We start from the raw sequence: 18,021 nt of genomic DNA on the forward strand, positions 1-18,021 counted from the left end.
AGTCCTTGTTTACCAGCTGCTCCTCAGCTGACTCTGGACTTTTCTGGTTCTCAGTGGCAGGAGCAAGGTGACTTGTTGTATGGCGTGTATTCCCAGGGGTTTCTCCATGTTTGAGACATGTCTGTGGGTGGGCATCTGCAGCTGGTGCATGGTGGGCCAATTGTGTCAATGTTTCTCTGTGTCATGGTAGTTCTCAAAGAAGCAGCGGTGGCTGGCCTGAGGGCTGGCGTGCAAGAGCGCTCACCGCCGTGTGGCTTCGGGTGCACCAGAGCCCCTCTTCCCAGGTGCCTGTTAGGCTGCAGGCCGGCCCAAGGGCCAGCGCTCCCCGCCCTGTGGCCTCCCGGGCACCAGGAGTCCTTCCTCCGGGGACCTACGAGCCAGGAAGCCAGGCAGCCAGAAGACCAGCGCTCCCCGCCCGAGGCTCCCCGTGCACCCGGGACCCTCCCTCCCGGAGCCTAGGAGGCAGGAAGCTAGCCAGCCGGAAGACCGGCGCTCCCTGCCCGAGGCTCCCCGTGCGCCCGGGACCCTCCCTCCGGGAGCCCCTGTTCTATTTTTTGTTTGTTTCTCATTTACTACTTTCTTTAAAATAATAAAAAAAAAGTGTATAGCATAGAAGAAATTCACATATTTTACCACAAGGTGGCAGCAGAGATCAAAACAAAGTTTCAGTATGCTCACACTAGGAGTCCTAAGGCTCTCAAAGTATGAGCCCGTTTACAAACCAGTGCTTCAATTCACAGTAATTCCTTACTTCTAACAATAGTTTAAAATTCCCTGGAAGACATATAATTCAAATATATCATTAATAATATAAGACCAAAGTCCAAGGAAATATTTAACCTATGAAATAGAAAGAAGCCAAGAAGATGTGTATTTTTTTTTTTTTTTTAAGTTTCATGGTAGCTTATATACTGGTCAAATGTAGGTCACACATTTTTATAGGATCACAGGATGATTAAAGCAGGCTCAATTGCAATTTAAGTTTAGAAGTTTTTCAGATAATAACTTCATGAGAATTATGGCTTCTTGGTCCAGTAGTCACAAGGAAAATTGTCCCACCAGTTTCTCTAGGAAAGAAATTATTTGGAGCAATGAACAAAGTCCTCAAGGAAGGCATTTCAATAAATTTTGTGAGGTTCATAGACTCCTGTGTTATTATCTCTTACATAAGATGGTTTTATCTCAGGTTTTTTTGTTTTTTTTTTCCAGTACTGGGAATCGAACTCATGACCTTGTGCTTGCCAGGCAGGCGCTGTGCCACTGAGCTAAATCCCCAGCCTTGATTTTATCATCTTAGAATAACAAAGGACAAAGTTACTTTACAGAACACCATGTGACCTGGCCCAGGGGTGCAGATCTCTGATACTCTAGAAAATATAAGGATCTCATATTAGAGCTCTCAGAACAAATAGACTCCAAGTCTCCCATTGTATCAGTCACTTCCCTGCTGTTTGGACAAAATCCCTTTCACCCACAGTTTAAAGGAGGAGACTTTTCTTTTGACACTTTAAGTGGGTTTAATCTATAGTTAATCAACTCCAAAGGAGAAATGGCATGGCAGAGGAAAGCATGGAGCCAGGAAGCAAAGGCAGGAGGAAAGAGCCAGGGATGTGAGTACACCCTCTGAATCATGCCTCCACTGACAGCCCCCCACCCAAGAACATGAGACTTTTGGGTACATTTAGATCTAAACTATAATACCTATAGAACTAATTTATTTTTGAGCAACAGCAACTTTTAGACTATGTATTTAACATGCCCACATTTTAGGCAAAAATATTAAAAACAGTGTAAAACCCCAATATGGGCATAAATTACACTAAACACACACATGCACACACACACACACACACACAGAGGTCTCTGACCATTTATTTATTTATTTATTTATTTATTTATTTATTGTCTTTTTGAGACTGAGTCTTGCTGTGCAGTTCAGGCTGACCTTGAGATTACTTTGTAGCCCAGGCTGGTCTTGAACTTGTAATGCTCCTCCTGCCTCAGCCTCCCAAGTGCTGGGATTACAGGCATGCACCATCATGCCTGGCTTGACCTATTATTTTTTGATGGCGCATTCAAGTGAATTGGTTCCCCCTTATGTACCAAGTACCCAAATGGATAGATGGCTTGACAAATAGGGTTATATGGCAGAAACCATACTGGTTACCTAGAGTCTGTTTTCTACTTTTTTCTCCTTCCTCCCATTTATGAGCTGGATAGGGTAAAACTACTTTTCTCAGTTGAATCAATTAAACAGAGGAAGACTTCAGCTAGTTGTGGCCACATGACTAACCCCTGGAGGGTAACTTCAGTGAAGTGCATCTGACGCTAGGAGAAGTGGATGTGCACCCACCTTTCTTTTCCCTTCCTTGCTAACGCAAAGGGCACTTAGATGGGAGGAGCTTTAGCAGCCTTCTCCATGTAGTCAATGACCTTTGGAACGAGGATCAACCATTTTAAAGACTCAGCCAACAAAGCATAGTCAAAAAATTAAAAAAAAAAAACCCAAAAAAGAGGAAATGGAGAACCAAGCTCCTGACACTCTGGCTGGAAAGGCAATCCTGCTTTGCTTACTTTCATGCATTTTTAGAAGATATTGTTTGTTTGAATTTTCTATCACTTGCAGCCAAAACTTAACTCTAACTAATTCAGAATATCAGCTGAATATCAACTTTATGTTGACTACTTTGGTTTATGTAATTTTCCCCTCAAACTCTATTTTTTCAAGCTAGTCTTACACAGGCTGTTTAGTTTTGGCTAAAGCAAAATCAGGTGTCTCATAATTACACCCAAGTTATATTTCTAAATTACATTTAATCTCTGTATTTTCTAAGCCAGGAAAGAAAAGTGCAACCAAAATTTGTATGAAAAGAAACAGAAATCAGGGTAAACTTTTGGGAAAATAGCGCAGTGAAATATATTGTAACTCATTTCACTGAGATAAATCTAAAGTAGAGAAAGTGCCTTATTTATATTGAAACTAGGAAACATATATAACATAAAAAAACCCAAAGAAGGTTTGTAAGTTAGAATAAAAGGTGGAATAAAATTTGCATATATTTTCTATAATTTTGCATATGATGAATTAGTAGCATCTGTACTTTAGCTGAATATACTCTCCTCAGGGAAAAGTCAAAGAAACTACAGTGGTCTGCGGTCTTCCATTACAATATAACAAATGAGAATGAAGGAATGTGAGAAGAATCTCCTGGTAGGTCCAATTCAAATGGCCCTTGTCTTTGGAAATTCGGGAGTGATGACAAGAGCCTTTGGTTGTATCGGTGTGTAGTGGCCTCTGTGGTTCACATGATTGGCTGTTATGCGCTGTTCAGCTGTTTCTGTCCTAACGGAGCCAGGACGGGCAGTGAGAGGACTTCTTATCTAGTAGCCACTTGAGGTTTTTACCTTGGGAGATTGCTGCTGCTTAAAATGGCTGTGCCCAATGTCAAGTGGGTGTTTTTACATCAAGTGTCTAAAGAAACAGACTCAGACAGACATGTTGTGGTGTGCTTCAGAAAAAAGACCAGTAAGAAGGAGAGGAAAGCAAGACTGTGTGCAAGGAGAGATGGATCTGTGTGAGAGGAGAGAGATGACACAGGACTGTGTCATTACAGAGGACTCAGCCAGCCTTACAGAGAGTTTTACAGCTGGCATGAGTCTTCCAAGATTTCCTAAAATGAGGGGCTGTGTAGCTCTTTACTTTCACATTTGTGTGGGGCAGCTCTCAGGGAAGAAGTGTCTCTTTAGGCAAAGGAGCTCCTTTGCACAGAAGGAGATTTTTGAAGAGGGACATATTGTGAGCAGTCAGTACTCTATGGGGCTCAGGGAATAAAAATATTTGTTCTGAAGAAGGTAGGCGATGGCTGGCTATGGCATCCACTAGAGCAAGCATATTCCCGTGGGAGTGGGCTTTTATTTACTGGGTCTTAAATAAATGTGTAGCTCTCACAGATAAAGTCGGTGTTGAAAACATAAGCCACAAAATCAGTGCAAGTTTTATTAAATATACATGGGATTCTATAAGAAATGACCTTCAACTAGACCATATCAGCAAACATTCTATCATTGGCCAGAGATCTCTTAGGCACAGACTCTTTTAAAACATTCAGCAGCAAAAATTCAGGGCCAGTTTTTGCCTTGACTTTCAGCCTAGACTAGGTATGTAGCCCAGATAGGATTCTCAGATTTGATTCCTCTTCATATTATTTTGAACTGACTTCAAGATCCAGAGGTAGACCAGTGAAAAAATGAACCGTAAACACTTCTACCTTGTCCCAGTGTGCAGGAGTCATTTCCTATTAAATAGTTTGAATTTTCCTGTTCTGGCTCTCATTGCTGAGATTTCTGGGGCACAAACTTTTGCTTCAAACTTACTACATGATAAATTCTGTTAAGAAACAACCAGAAAAAGAAGAGGAAGTGCTGTATCCCATAAATGTTAGATCATGTAATTTGGACCAATTCTTTTATAAGGAATAGCTAGAAAAAGCAAGAAAAATATAAAATACAATCTACCTCCAAGTACCAAAGAACCAACAAAAACAAAATGAATTACTGAGTCAGTATCAGGGAGAGGAACGAAACCCACGGAGGTGAATCCTCTACAGACAATCCCTGTTTAATGACCTGCCCATTAACGACCTACCCATAAGTCTGAGTTGTTCAGACTTATAATCAAGGCATGCTGTTTGATCTTATGACCCACCACTCAGACTTATGATCCATCTTTTCTTTCTACAGTTTTGTAATCTTGTTTATAAAAGCCTCCGTGCCTTTTGTGTACAGTACTCTACGTTTCCCTGAATGTACTGTACAGTGTACTTGGGGGCTGCTTATCCACTAGAGGCATCTGCTTATTCTGTGAGAGGCGGCTTGTAATACTAAGAAGTGAAGCTGCTGACAGACTCTGTAAACCCTCAAAGCTATCAGTGGAGCCCACATTTTACATTGGTGCCTTATTAAAGGGTTGCATCCTAGGGGTGAATGTAAAGCAGGAGAGTTACCACTGCGGAGATTAAAAGTAGTTGCAAATTATCTTAATCCCTGGAATCAATAAACTAATTTTGGATTGCCAAGGACCCTCGAGGAATACAGAGAAAGACTGCATAATCCAAGACCTCCCTATTATCTCTACTTTTTTTTATTACTGTAAATGAACTATAGAAAAATACTGACGTATGTAAGTGGAAGCATGGTATTGGTGATTCAGTTTTTGGCAGGGCAAAGTCAAGTATTCTGAGCATCATCTAAAAACAGTTTTCAGTGTTGTCTTCATTCTGCAAATACTGCAGCAAGTTGTAACATAATGACAGAACATTCATATGAAAGACTAACATTAATGTCATTGTTTAGGACATGAAGTGTAAAACTGATTAAATAGTATTTATTTGTTTGTTTATTTTTGGTACCAGGAATCGAACTCACGATCTTGTACTTGCCAGGCACATGCTGTGCTGCTGAGCTATATCCCCGACCCTTGAATTATTAGTATTAATTGGAAAAGCACTACTGCATAAATCACTAACAGACAAGTTACAAAAGATGAATTTTGACAAGAATGATTAGAAGATTCAGGGATCTGATGGTGCCACTATGCTTGGAGAATATAATAACCAACTGAAAATGCTTGAAAAATTCTTTGGCATTATATATTCTTTGATCTGTGCACATTACTTTTTAAAATTTGGTAGTAAATGGTACTGCAAGATTATTGCAGCCCAGTTTTTAAACTATCATACAAGAATAGTAGTACTTTTCAGCGACGGAGAAACATTGGCAATATTAATATAGGTTTAAAACCACTGGTGAATTTACAATGATGTTACCCTGATATCATTATCTGCTCAGAATTCAATGTGTGATAGTCCGTAATCTTTTCGAAAAGAAATTTTCAAGGAAAAATAGGCCTCCTTCATTCTTGGAGGATGTGTTCTGAGTGCCCCCATGGGTGCCTGAAAATGCAGACAGACTCCGATATACACTCACCTGTGATAAAGTGTAAATTATTTGTTAAGCATGGTAGGAAATGAACAATAATAACTAATAGAACAATCATAATAATTTACTGTAACAATACCCGAATGCCATCTCTCTCAACATGTGTCACTGTGCTGCCATCACCTTCTCTCTGTGATGATGTGAGATGACACTTTCCTACATAATGACATGAAGTGAGGGGAATGAACAGCAAGTAGTGCAGTGTTAGGTTATGCCATAGGTTCAAGTAACACATAACCTTATAAAAGACATATTAGTCAGCTTTGCCATTGCTGGACATAACACCCAACACCCACAAGTTAAAGAAGGAGAGGTTTAAGTTGGCTCACGATTCAGGGGATTCTGTCCATGGCCTGCTGGCCTCAAGGCAGAAACATGACAGTGTAAGGGCAGGCAGAGGAAGGCTAGTCCTCTCACTGTAGCAGCTGTAGCTACTGAACTCATGGGATCAATCCACTGATGAGTATAGTGACCTATGAGGCAATCAGCTTCCCCAAATCCCGTATCTGAACACATGAGAATTTTGAGCGACATTGTAGATCTAAATCATAACAGAAAGTTTATTTAAAACGCAAGCACTGAGAATCTTGTAACAGTTGACCTGATAACCAAGACAGCTGCTAAATGACTAAGGGGCATGTAGCAGACATAGCACAGATATATTGGACAAAGAGATGAGTAACACCATGGGCAAGTTGCAGCACAAAATTGCAACCCAGTGGTCAGAATGTTGCACAATGTAAAACTTACGAATTATTCATTTATAGAAATTTCCATCTATCTTTGGACCATGGTTGACCAAAACTGAGCAGAGCAAAACCATTGATATGGTGGTGTCTCAATTACTTTTCGTGTTGCCGAGGCAAAATACACAATAGCCAAAGTTAAAGGAGAAAAGGCTTATTGCAGCCCACAGTTTATAGAGGTTTCAGTTCATAGTTTTCTGGCTCCAAGACAGGATGGCATGGCAGAGGGGCATTGCAGAGGAAAAACAGTTCATGGCAGGCAGATGGCAGCAAAACAGCAAGCCATGACAGCAGCTCTCTTTCTGTCCCTTATATTCTATCCAGGCTGTATGTGAGCCTTCTCATTATCTATATCTATAACTATGCCAAATCAAGCAGTGGACTAATTTAGTAATCACACTTCCTTGATCCTAGCATTATACATTCTAGATCCAGCCACCTCTGAAAAGCTTCACCTATGACTCCATGAAGCTGATGGGGGGATCTAGATAGAAGCCATAACAGGGGGATTACTATGTTAACAAAATATTGTATTCTGGAAGATAAGGCAGAAGTATTCTTGCAATAATATCTTCTAGATTGGTGTGTTCAGCAATAGTTTGGCATGTTATTTAAGTAAATTTAATGCTAAAAGCAGAATGACATTAGAATTCCAATTCAATATGCATAATTCTTTGCAAGCATCAAAAGATTAAGGTATTCTTTAGGAAAGGTGAAATGATAATATCCTAAAAAATATACCCCTGTGCTTAATGTATTGCAATTCTTTTTAAAATTTTGACTCCAAGTTTTACAACATTAAGTCTACTGGTGGTTTTGCATGTTAATACAGGACTTAGAAGTTTTGATGCCATAAGTGAATCCAGGTAAAAAGATCTCGATAATCCATGGGGAGATTATGATCATCTTGTGACTTTTAAACATTCTTCTCAAAATATTCTTATAACCCTTTTACTGTAGGTTATATACATAAAGGGTGGTAAACAATAGTAAACCTAGTGTTTGTTTAGCACACTGTAATTCAACACATTAGGAATCTCCGGATCAGAGTGTTTTTTTTTTTTTTCTAAAACTGAGAGTATTTTGAACGGTGCTTGTCTCTTTGTCATACAACGTTAAGACACGGAATGTCTTCTCTTGCATTTGTAAATTTTGTGCTCAATCTAGGTGTGGATCAGCTTCCAATAATTTACACTTTGAGTTTTCAAAGTATCAATAGGAGTTTCTCCAAGAGTTCCTTTATCGTGGAGATTTCTGCTGTGTCCCTGCACGGGGCACATCATTCTCTTTCTGACTTTCCCCATCTAGCTGATGTATTTGTGTCACCAAGTTCCTCAAGCTTCCTATCTATAGGCCCTCAAACAGTTCCCACAATACCATCTCCACAGGCAATCCTTTCTTCTGAAGCATCTTTTGCATTAAATTGAAATCTTACTTCCAGCATTGTCAGTTTTCTGTTGTCACTGTCATTTTTGCTTTTGCTGCCTAGTTGCCATTCTAGTATCCATTCACGTAAGATGTCACATGGATTTGCTACAGGGATATAAAGAAATAACACAACTTCATGGTTTGCTGTCTATGCACAGAGCAGAGCAGAACAGAACAGAACAGCAATCACTGGAAAACTTGGAAATAAATGATGCAATTAATCCCCAATTACATGTGCGTTTGTTATTGTCATAGTGATCCGTGAACTGAAGAGCTAGTGGTAAAGTTTGTGCTTGTGCAGTTATTAACAGATACACCCTGAAAACTGAAATTTGAGCCATCCTGTTGGAGGACTGGTTTTATGTAAGCCAGGGTAACCTAACATGGTAAATTTGGAAATTTGTGTGTATTCAAACTGTGCAAAGCAAAGACTGGTTCAATCAGCCAAAAGAGGACTGCATTGACTGTGGGTCTGTAGGAAAGAACTTGGTGCTTGCTTCTGCTGAATGGGGTAGTGCTTTTACCAGTGTGGAAACATTTTTTATTGTTCATTTTGTGGATTAGACACTTTAAGACAAGTAAAATTATTACTCCAAATTCATATGAGGACTGACTTGTGAATAAAATTTTTGGAAAGGACAATTTAAAAAAATATGACCAAAGTCTAAGTCGATTGCAAGATACTTTTTTTTTTTCCCCTGCCCGCTTGGATGGATTTTCCCTAAACAAGTTTCATCAATGGTCTAATAAAGGCTGTCTTTGTCTTTGCACATTTACGACGTACATATTGTAGACTACACTGTCTGGAATGAAATCCTGACAGTGTCCCTGGAATCTCGACTGTTAGCTTTCCATTTTGCTTTTTATTCACTCATTTTATTTATTTTGCTTCTTGTGGATTTCCTATTCTTGTGAGTTCATTGTAGGCATGTATAAATAATTTTTAAAATGATCATTTTCCCAATATCTATGTGTTTTGTAGTTTTTAAATGTTTTTTTTTCTTATATTCTACCTGGCAATATAAATGTCTTACTTGTGGTTTATATATTTACCTACAAAAATCTACGGCTTGAGTGATAAGACAGTTTTTGATGTTTCAAAATTTAGGTACAGTGGGAGCAGTCCTTAGCACGAATGGTAGGGAGTTTAGGTAGAACTGATGTGAACAGAAAGGAAACCCGGGAACTCAGAGAAAGGGTGAGAACAATCGGAGAACACATACAAAGTATAAGAACTGAGGACATGGTAGCAGAGAAGAGAAAGAAAAGACTATGTAAATGGGAATGCCGAAGAACACAGATCAAATCAAAGAATATTAAATTTGAAATGGAATTAGACACCACTGAGTTCTTCCAATCCAGTCACTTCACAGTGTACAGCAAGCGGTCTGGCCAGGAGTTCATCCTGCTGGTCTGGCTGGGGCCTTTCCATGGTTGTAGATGGCACTGAGAAGAAGACAGATTAGAGACAGGTCTGCGGAGGGCAATGAAGCAGAGCTGAAGGGGAAATGAAAAGCCCCGAGGGAGCCCTGAGGTCACGGGAGGCTGTGGGGTTTCTCTGTGAGGGAAGTGGGCAATGGGTGGGGCTCCTGCCTGTGGGAAGGGGATGACAGAGCAGAGTGTGAGATGGTGTGGGATGGTGTGGGGTGGGAGGATAACATCAGAGTTCTGGGGAGAAGCTATGTTTGTCAGGGGACAAAAGCCACCCCCTGAGGCTGACTTAGGGTGGACCACAGAAGAGCCCAGGCAAAGGCGAACATGGTGGTGCCTGCGGCCTGAGTATTAGCAGAACCGGGGAAGGGGCTCAGGGAAACTGGGGAGAGAGGAGGAATGCTGGGCTCCCCCAGGTAGCCGAGACCCTCTTTTCTGGCTGGGTGCTAGTACAGGATGTCCCACACTTCTCAGATTCCCCTTTTTTGAGCATTTGGGTTATCCAGAGGTCCTCTATAAATTTCTCCTCTCCCTACAGCATTTTACATAAATTCCAGATGCTTAGATTTACAAATATTCACCAGCACAGATAGTCTGACAGTTTCTCTTTGTATACTACCTCTTTCCCTCCCTTTTCGGGGATGGAGTTTGGGTTATTTTCTTTCTTTCTGTCTTTTTGAGACAGGGTCTCGCTATGCAGTTCAGGCTGACCTCGAGTTCACTTTGTAGCCTAGGCTGGTCTTGAAATCGAAATGATCCTCCTGCCTCAGCCTCCTGAGTGCTGGGATTACAGGCGTGCGCCACCACACCTGGTGGAGTTTGGTTATTTTCATGAAAGCAATTAAAAATATTTTAAGCAGGAGATCAATGTGATCAAGTTCACATTTTTTTTTTTTTGAGACTGGGTCACACTATACAGCCAAGGTTGTTGTCAGACTCACAACAATCCTCCTGCCTCTGCCTTCTGGTGGCTGGGATTACAGTCATGTGCCCCCATGCCTGGAATGTCCACATTTCATGTAGTAACTGAAGCAGAGAGCTGAGCTGACGTATCTGTGACATTCAGTTAGGGGACGGTGGCCTAACCTGGGGCCACTCATGTCAATGAGACTGGAGAAGAAAAGCTGATTTCAGTGGAGAGCGTTGATGTGGTTATCGTAGGAGTTAAAGGAGTCAAGTTTCCAAAGAAAGCAGGGCTCTAAGTGTCTGGCTGACGATGGGTCTTACTATGGCAAGGGTGAGGGTGTTACTACTCTGCTAGTTCTCTTGAGAGAGAATCTTTCTAAAATACTTTTTTTCTCTCATTTTTCACTTTTTTCTTTGAGAACAAGAATACAGCAGAGAGAACATACCTATATCTATATATCTGTATCTCTATTTACCTATATACCTATCATAGGTATATATATTTTTCCCCACCTTTTTCCTCTGTAGCAAGCTGCTCTCAGATTGTACCTTCTGCCCTCCCCTTTTTCCTTCTCCTGTTTTCTTCCTCTGTTCTCTCATGCACAGGGGCAGCCCCTAAGTCGGGCAGACTCAGATGGGGTTTTCCAGCGCTGCTACAACTAGGTGAGTGTTGTTAGTCTGCCCAGGATGCTATCAAAAACCACAGTACGTTGTGTGGTTTAAAACACAAAAATTGGGCAGAGGATATAGTTCAGTGGAATAAGCAAGTGCAAGGTCCTGAGTTCAACTCCTGGTACCAAAAAAAAAAAAAAAAAAAAAGCCCATGAAGCACAAAAGTTTATTTTCATAGTTATAGTAAATGGAAGTTCAAGATAAAGATAAAGGTTCTGGAAGATTCGATTTTTCACAATGCCAGTCCTCTTGGACTGTAGACAGCTGGCTGCTTACTGTGTGCTGACGTGGCTTTTCTTTGATGGATGCACAGACACACACGGTGGAGACCATTATGAAGTGGCTCTGAGCAGGATTTAATACTAACCCTTTGGTTTTCTCACGCTTAGTTGTGAGTTGTGCAAGGCCTATCTATGCCCCTTGTCTGGTGACGAGCAACGGACTCATAGTAAATGAAACTCTACGAGTCACTGGTCCCCACTGAAGCCTATATTGGCCTGGGAAGCTGAGATGCCTCAAAGGACAACATGAGGCCACAACTGAAGACATTAGGTTCCAACCCCAATTAACTAAAAGGAGACCGGAGCTGCAGGCTCCACACTCCTACAATAGATACCAACCCAAAGATAAGGTAGTTCTCCTGACTGACATAATTTACTACTTAGGAAAGTATTTCCCAGGATCCTGCTAGAGTCACTCATTTTCTTCAGTATCCTTCTCTGTTTGAAAACCAAATAAATATGGGCTGCCCAGAGAAGTTCTTTGTCTTAGCCCCTACAGAATCTTGAATTCTGTTAGATGGTTTTGAAACTCCTAGAATCCTAAAATCGTATCACTTGTTTCATTTATTTAAGCCTTCATATCCATTTCTGTGGGAGACTGCAGGCCTAATCAGTCCACAATAATGAGGGGATACTGCTAACCATTACACACATACACACACAGACGATAGGGAGAGAGAGAGAAGAAGAGGAATGTTGAGTAAGCACTAGTTCTTTGGTACTTTTGATTTTTTATGGTACTTTCTCATTAAGTTACATTTCCAGTCTTTAAAAACTGTTTTATTTTGAGACATATTCTCACTTAGTTGCACAGGCTGGGCTTGAATTTGTGATCTTCCTGCCACAGCCTCCCAAAGTGATGGGATTACAGTGGGATTGCAGCCTTTTGCTCCAAGAGCTGGCCAATGTCTTTTATAATTACTATAAGGATGCCTACCCAATCAGATCAAAGCCCCACCATTAATATTTCATTTACCAATTACTTCCTTTGCAGGTGCAGCATTACACTACTGCTATGGGGGTTAGGGACTCAACATATGAATTTTGGTGAAAGACACACATCCACACACAAAACAGTGAATAAGATCACTCCATCTGGGGTTCAATCCTAGTCAGATCACTTAGGTTATTCAGGCAAACAATCAAGTCTTTGAAAATTTGATTCATCTACCTCGTGCTATCTTTATGACAGTGGATTCTGAGTTCAGCAAGAAAGGAAGGATGCCACTTATAACACCACAAAGCTAGCCAGTCTAGCTAGGTTATGTGACAGTTATAAATGAAATGTAGAACATATACCACAACATGGTTCATTAGGCAAACTCCAAGACAGTAGTCCAGAGCAAGGACATCAGACGTGATATCTTAAATAGCGAAGCCTGAAGGTGGTTTATGGTTCCAGCCTTTCACATTCCATAGCCTACAGTGCAGAACTATGCTTCTCTTGTAGAGTTATGGAGAAGAGAAAAAATATGTGAGAGCAGATAGTACTGTACCTGCTACCACTTCCTAAAACCCCAAACTAAGAGCTTACCATTCACAAAGTGAATGCTGGTTCTGGTGATCTATTTGAAGAGGAACTACTGTTCTTAAAGGTGTTTGTAGCTGATGGAGACTTGCAAATATTCCTGGCTATACTAAGAAGAGCTTATTGTAAGTTATTTCCAGCCTTGTTATTAATGTCAACAAGTTTGAGAAAGACACTATGGTTTTTAAAACATCACATTTTACACAGTAAATATATACAATAAATTAAATGTATTAAAAAGGAAATAGTGTCACAAATGTGATTCCAAAGTATGCTCACCCCTGCATTCAGTGAATACTATTTTGCAGGCACTATAATAATAAATGTATTGCCTGGGTCCCAAAATGATTTTGCTTTCACACATTAACTGGTCAGGATTACTACTAAATAACCAAGAACATCTCATGATTACTTCAATAAACTTGAACATTCAGAAACATTGGTTCCTGACTGTAGAATTTGGTCACATTACAAAATTTAACTTATATGTGGTGCTTATGGTCTCTGCTTGTAGGCAGCCTCTCGTTCTTCACAATTGCACACGGCATGGAGGTCAGTCCTCAGGGAGAAGTGCATGCTGGTCCTCTAGAATTTTACATTATGGACATTCCAGGGACTCCAAAAGCACCCCAGGCAGGTGCAGTCCTTTTCTAGAAAACATTTTTATAAATATATTTGTATCTGGGATTCTTCATACTAAAATAGAAAATATCACAATGCCTTTTAGTTCTCAGCTTAAATATACTTCTGTAGTTTAAAATACATAGGTGAAACTATATTGTTGATCTCTGTATATTCCCATATCTAGTAAGATAGTTAGTACCTATTATATATGAGACACTATTCTGGTAACTGAATATATGGATTACTCTCAATAGAAGGGCTTCCTTATACTATAGTCATATATATTTCAAATGGCTGCAATGTGATGTCTAAGGTCAATGGGAAAGTACAAAGAGATATAAAGAAGCAAACTCTTCAACTTAAAAAGTCACCAATGAGAGCTGAAAAATGGGAAAGGTGGTTGAAGAAGGGATGAAATGGGAAAGGGAAGGCTCAGAGGATATTAAAAGGCAGAGAGATGGAGCAACTGGAAGGGGGACGTGAGGGAGTCTGGAAGCATAGCTAAGTGGAAAAACTGGAAGGACTGCAATCTGTTAAAGTGAGCAGGGGCACGGGAAAGCACAAAGTTCCTCCTTCTCGTTTTACAGACAGGGTGCAAGCTCTAGAGCCATGAAGTGACCTTTAAATGTCACATGCCACTTTTTCCAGGAATGGCTGATGAAGTGCTGTAAATAGGATGGAGCTTAGTGGGGAGGAGAGCAGTTCAAATCAAGGGCAGAGAGGATAACCAGTTCAAAGATAGAGGGCAAATGAGAGATTAAGTAGGAGGCCCAAGGTTGAAGGATGCTGTTGATTTTCTTCATAGCCATCAACGGCCAGTAGAGGAGGTTGTTGGTAGAAGAAGAAAGTTACACCCACATGAAATAGTACATTTGTTGAGATTTGACGCGAATGCCCAGCTTTGGTAAGAAGAGGAGACATCTATAGATGACATGCTGTTTCTACAATTTCTGTTCTTGGATGTTCTCCTTCCAGGCAGTAACAACGCACATGGTAAGAACATCTCTATTGCGGTCCAATTGGTTGGGTCTGGGTTAGAGGGTTGTGAGCTCTCTCAAGATAGATTACTTAGAATACTGGAAGTCTTGGAGTTGGAGCACCTTGTCTCAGGTATAGTATATTCTTTTGGAGGATTGTGTCAGAGCAGGGGGCCCTCCGTAAGAAAATGTCATTGCTAAGCTGGGCATTATTCTACTTCTTTCTCTGGTAACTGGTTCATTTTCTATCTTCTCTTTCTTTTTTCCTTTCTCGTCTGTTTTCCTTATGATGCTTAACCTTCCATAGTGGTCGAGGAACACATCTCATGGTACCTAATCCAGATCTCATCATATGCCAACCAATCATGGGTACAAAATCTTGGCTCAGCTTGGCTGGGTGAATTGCAGACTCATGGCTGGGACAGTGAATCAGGCACAATAATTTTCCTGCACACCTGGTCCCGGAGCAACTTCAGCAATGAAGAATTGGTAGATATGCAGGTGCTATTCCATGTCTACTTTGCTGGATTAACTCAGGAGGTACAAAACTACGCCAGTCAATTTCAGTTCAAATGTAAGTTCAATCAACTCAACTAAGATTTCTTGAGGGTGCTATTTCTGTGAAATATTTTCTATTCCTTTCTCAGACACATCCATTATCCCATCCCAAGGCAAAAGTCTGCATGCATAAATCTCTTAGGGGATATTCCAAACATTTACTGAAAATTTCCAGGTTTTTGCTACTTTAGGAATATATATTTTTTTTCTGAGCTTTGCCATCTTTCCTCTGTGATCTCCTTCTGTGGTCTACAACCCAGTGGTAGACAGTTTGCTCACTCTGTAATTGATTTTCTGAAAATACAGCTCTTCAATATCTCCAGGGATCTACATTCACAGTGTAACAACTGTGGTGACCAATTTTATACATCATGAAATGCTACACTTCTCTCTCCTTCACAAAAGTTCCTCCCACCCCCTGTAGCTTATATGATGGGGCTCTCCTATCATTTCTCAAACTGTGCTCAGATCCGTATCTTGTTAATTGAAGATATTTATCTTTTATCAGCGCCATTCTTCATCCCCAGTAATTTTTCCTCCCTTGCTTTCTAATTGTGTATATCTTTAGTTCATTATCACATCTACATGAAACCTTTATATGCCAGTTCCTGATCAGCCCCTTGGATTCTCATATTATTGCTCTTATTTTCTTCATTTGATATCTTTTTCTCATTCCTTTCTTCCCCCAGGTCCCTTTTACCTACAGGTGAGAGCTGGCTGTGAGCTGCATTCTGGAAAGAGCTCGAAAGGCTTCCTCCATGCAGCTTTTAATGGATCAGATTTCCTGAGTTTCCAAAATGCATCATGGGTGCCAGCTCCTCAGGGAGGGAGTAGGGCCCAGAAGGTCTGTGATTTACTCAACCCTTATAAAGGCATCAAGGAAATAGCATACAACCTCATCAGAAACATGTGCCCCCGTTTTGTTTTGGGTCTCCTGGATGCAGGAAAGATGGATCTTCAAAGACAAGGTCAGTTCAGTCCTTTCCTCTGAGATTGTTCTATTCAAGTCACACCTTGTCCTGCCACCTTCTTCAAATTTAGCACAAGGAAGAGGGCAAGAGGGAGCACTGTTGCTGGGTGATAATTCCTAGAGGAAGAAAAAGGCTAACTGCATACTGACCTGGACATCTGTATACATAAACTGTATGTTAAATGTCCATATCTGAGTCTTCTTTGTGCTCTATGCAGTGAGGCCGGAGGTTTGGCTTTCCAGTAGCCCCATCCTTGAGTCTGGCCAACTGTTGCTGATTTGTCACATCTCTGCTTTCTACCCAAAGCCTATTTGGGTAATGTGGATGCGAGGTGAACGGGAACAACGGGGCACTAAACAAGATGATATTCTTCCCCATGCTGATGGGACATGGTATCTTCGGGTGACCCTGAATGTGTCAGCTGAAGAGGCAGCTGGACTGTCTTGTCGAGTGAGACACAGCAGTCTAGGAGACCAGGACATCATCCTCTACTGGGGTGAGAGGGGGATTGGAAGTGTGAGTGGGTGGCCCCTGAGCCTGAGGTAGGACAGAGGAAGGTCTGATACCAGATTTAGTTGAGGGAAGTGAAGAAGGCATGAACATGAATAATTCCAGAAAAGGAGGAGCCAGACTTGAGGAACACATAGGTTCAAGGTCTTTTGGGGGAAGATAGAGAATCCTTTCTTGGGTAGGAATGGGAATAGAGTGACTGTAACAGGATGATTGGTGTGACTTTTACTCAGTCACATGTTACTTAAGGAAACCAATGGATGGAGGAGAACCAGCAGTGAGTTTAAGATGACATGATTGTATATCTCCAATACTACAGGACACGGCCTTTCTGTGACCTTGATTACCTTGGTAGTGGTAGTGCTCCTGGTGCTTCTGATAGTTCCTGTGTTGTGGTATAAGAAACGTTGGTGAGTTTTTTGTACTTCCTCCTCTCTTGCCAGCTTTGTTACGTATTTGTTACCATTGTAAGCTTTTCTTTTGCCATCTTCAACTTGTCTCATGTTTCTCCCATTTTTCCACAGCTCATATCAGGGTATCTCATGAGATACCTACTTCTGCCTCCTCCATGGTAACAAGAAGCCAAATTCCAGGAACTTTGGACAGCATTATGAGGACATCCTTTCTACAGTCTATTTAAACTGTTGCTCTTTTTGCATAATAATCACTTGTTAATGTGGCTTAGTTTCTGGAACTCTCTAGGACAGCATCTCCATTTTTGTCAGTAGTATGAAACCATCGATTGACATTCCTGGTGTCACTTTGTGCAGAGATCTTCCCAACCCTTGTGTGCGAAGCAGCCATTCCCTTCTCTGAGCCCAGAGAGCCCTTCAGCTGCACTCTGCTGCAAGCCTGCCTCTTTTGCTGCTTGAATTGCTCTTACCCAGGACTTCCTTCCTCTTTTTATTTTAAGTTCCTTGAGTGTAAGGACCATGACAAGGGTACCTTTCCTGCATGTAATCTATATTCAATGGGAAACTACTAATAATAAACTAATAATAATAAAAATAAACACAAACTACCATATGAGTTTAGATTAACCATCATGTTTTTAGTTTTTTTCTCCTTACTATCCCCTCTGATGTTGGTGGAATATTTGAAACATTGGCACTCTTTTTCTTATTTAAATGATTAACTTAACTGAAACACTCCAGCATTCTTTTTTTAGTTCACTCATATTCATCCTAGAACTTTAAGCAAAAATGTAGCTTAGACTATAGATGCACGCATTTTCTATAAACAGTAAGGCAACACCTAGCTTGTCCCAAACACAAACAGAGGGACAGAGTGTATGTGAGGGGTTGCAGGGCAGACATATCACAAGATAAGTAAGAAAAGGGAGCAAGAGAGTGGTTATAAGGTTTGGGATTGGAACATATACTGTGTGCTATG

At 40.8% G+C, this 18,021-nt stretch overlaps 1 protein-coding gene across 2 annotated transcripts in view; it reads left to right on the plus strand.

The window, feature by feature from the left end:
* LOC102022905 (T-cell surface glycoprotein CD1c3-like) overlaps positions 1 to 17,640 on the plus strand; it is a 39,969-nt gene extending 22,329 nt beyond the window's left edge. Inside the window, exons 2-7 of one of the 2 annotated variants that reach the window (XM_005400142.1) lie at positions 14,419 to 14,606; positions 14,898 to 15,164; positions 15,838 to 16,116; positions 16,337 to 16,615; positions 16,949 to 17,039; positions 17,154 to 17,640. In XM_005400142.1, the coding sequence (XP_005400199.1) occupies positions 14,546 to 14,606; positions 14,898 to 15,164; positions 15,838 to 16,116; positions 16,337 to 16,615; positions 16,949 to 17,039; positions 17,154 to 17,175 (999 nt within the window). In that variant the 5' untranslated portion in view covers positions 14,419 to 14,545 and the 3' untranslated portion in view covers positions 17,176 to 17,640. Of the gene's footprint in view, positions 1 to 14,346; positions 14,607 to 14,897; positions 15,165 to 15,837; positions 16,117 to 16,336; positions 16,616 to 16,948; positions 17,040 to 17,153 lie in introns of those variants that run through there. The other variant, XM_013522487.1, reaches the window with a different exon arrangement.
* Positions 17,641 to 18,021: the final 381 nt, after the last annotated feature.

The sequence above is a fragment of the Chinchilla lanigera genome, unplaced genomic scaffold, assembly GCF_000276665.1.
Source record: "Chinchilla lanigera isolate Chin_1 unplaced genomic scaffold, ChiLan1.0 scaffold00067, whole genome shotgun sequence".
In the NCBI taxonomy this organism is placed as follows: Eukaryota; Metazoa; Chordata; class Mammalia; order Rodentia; family Chinchillidae; genus Chinchilla; species Chinchilla lanigera.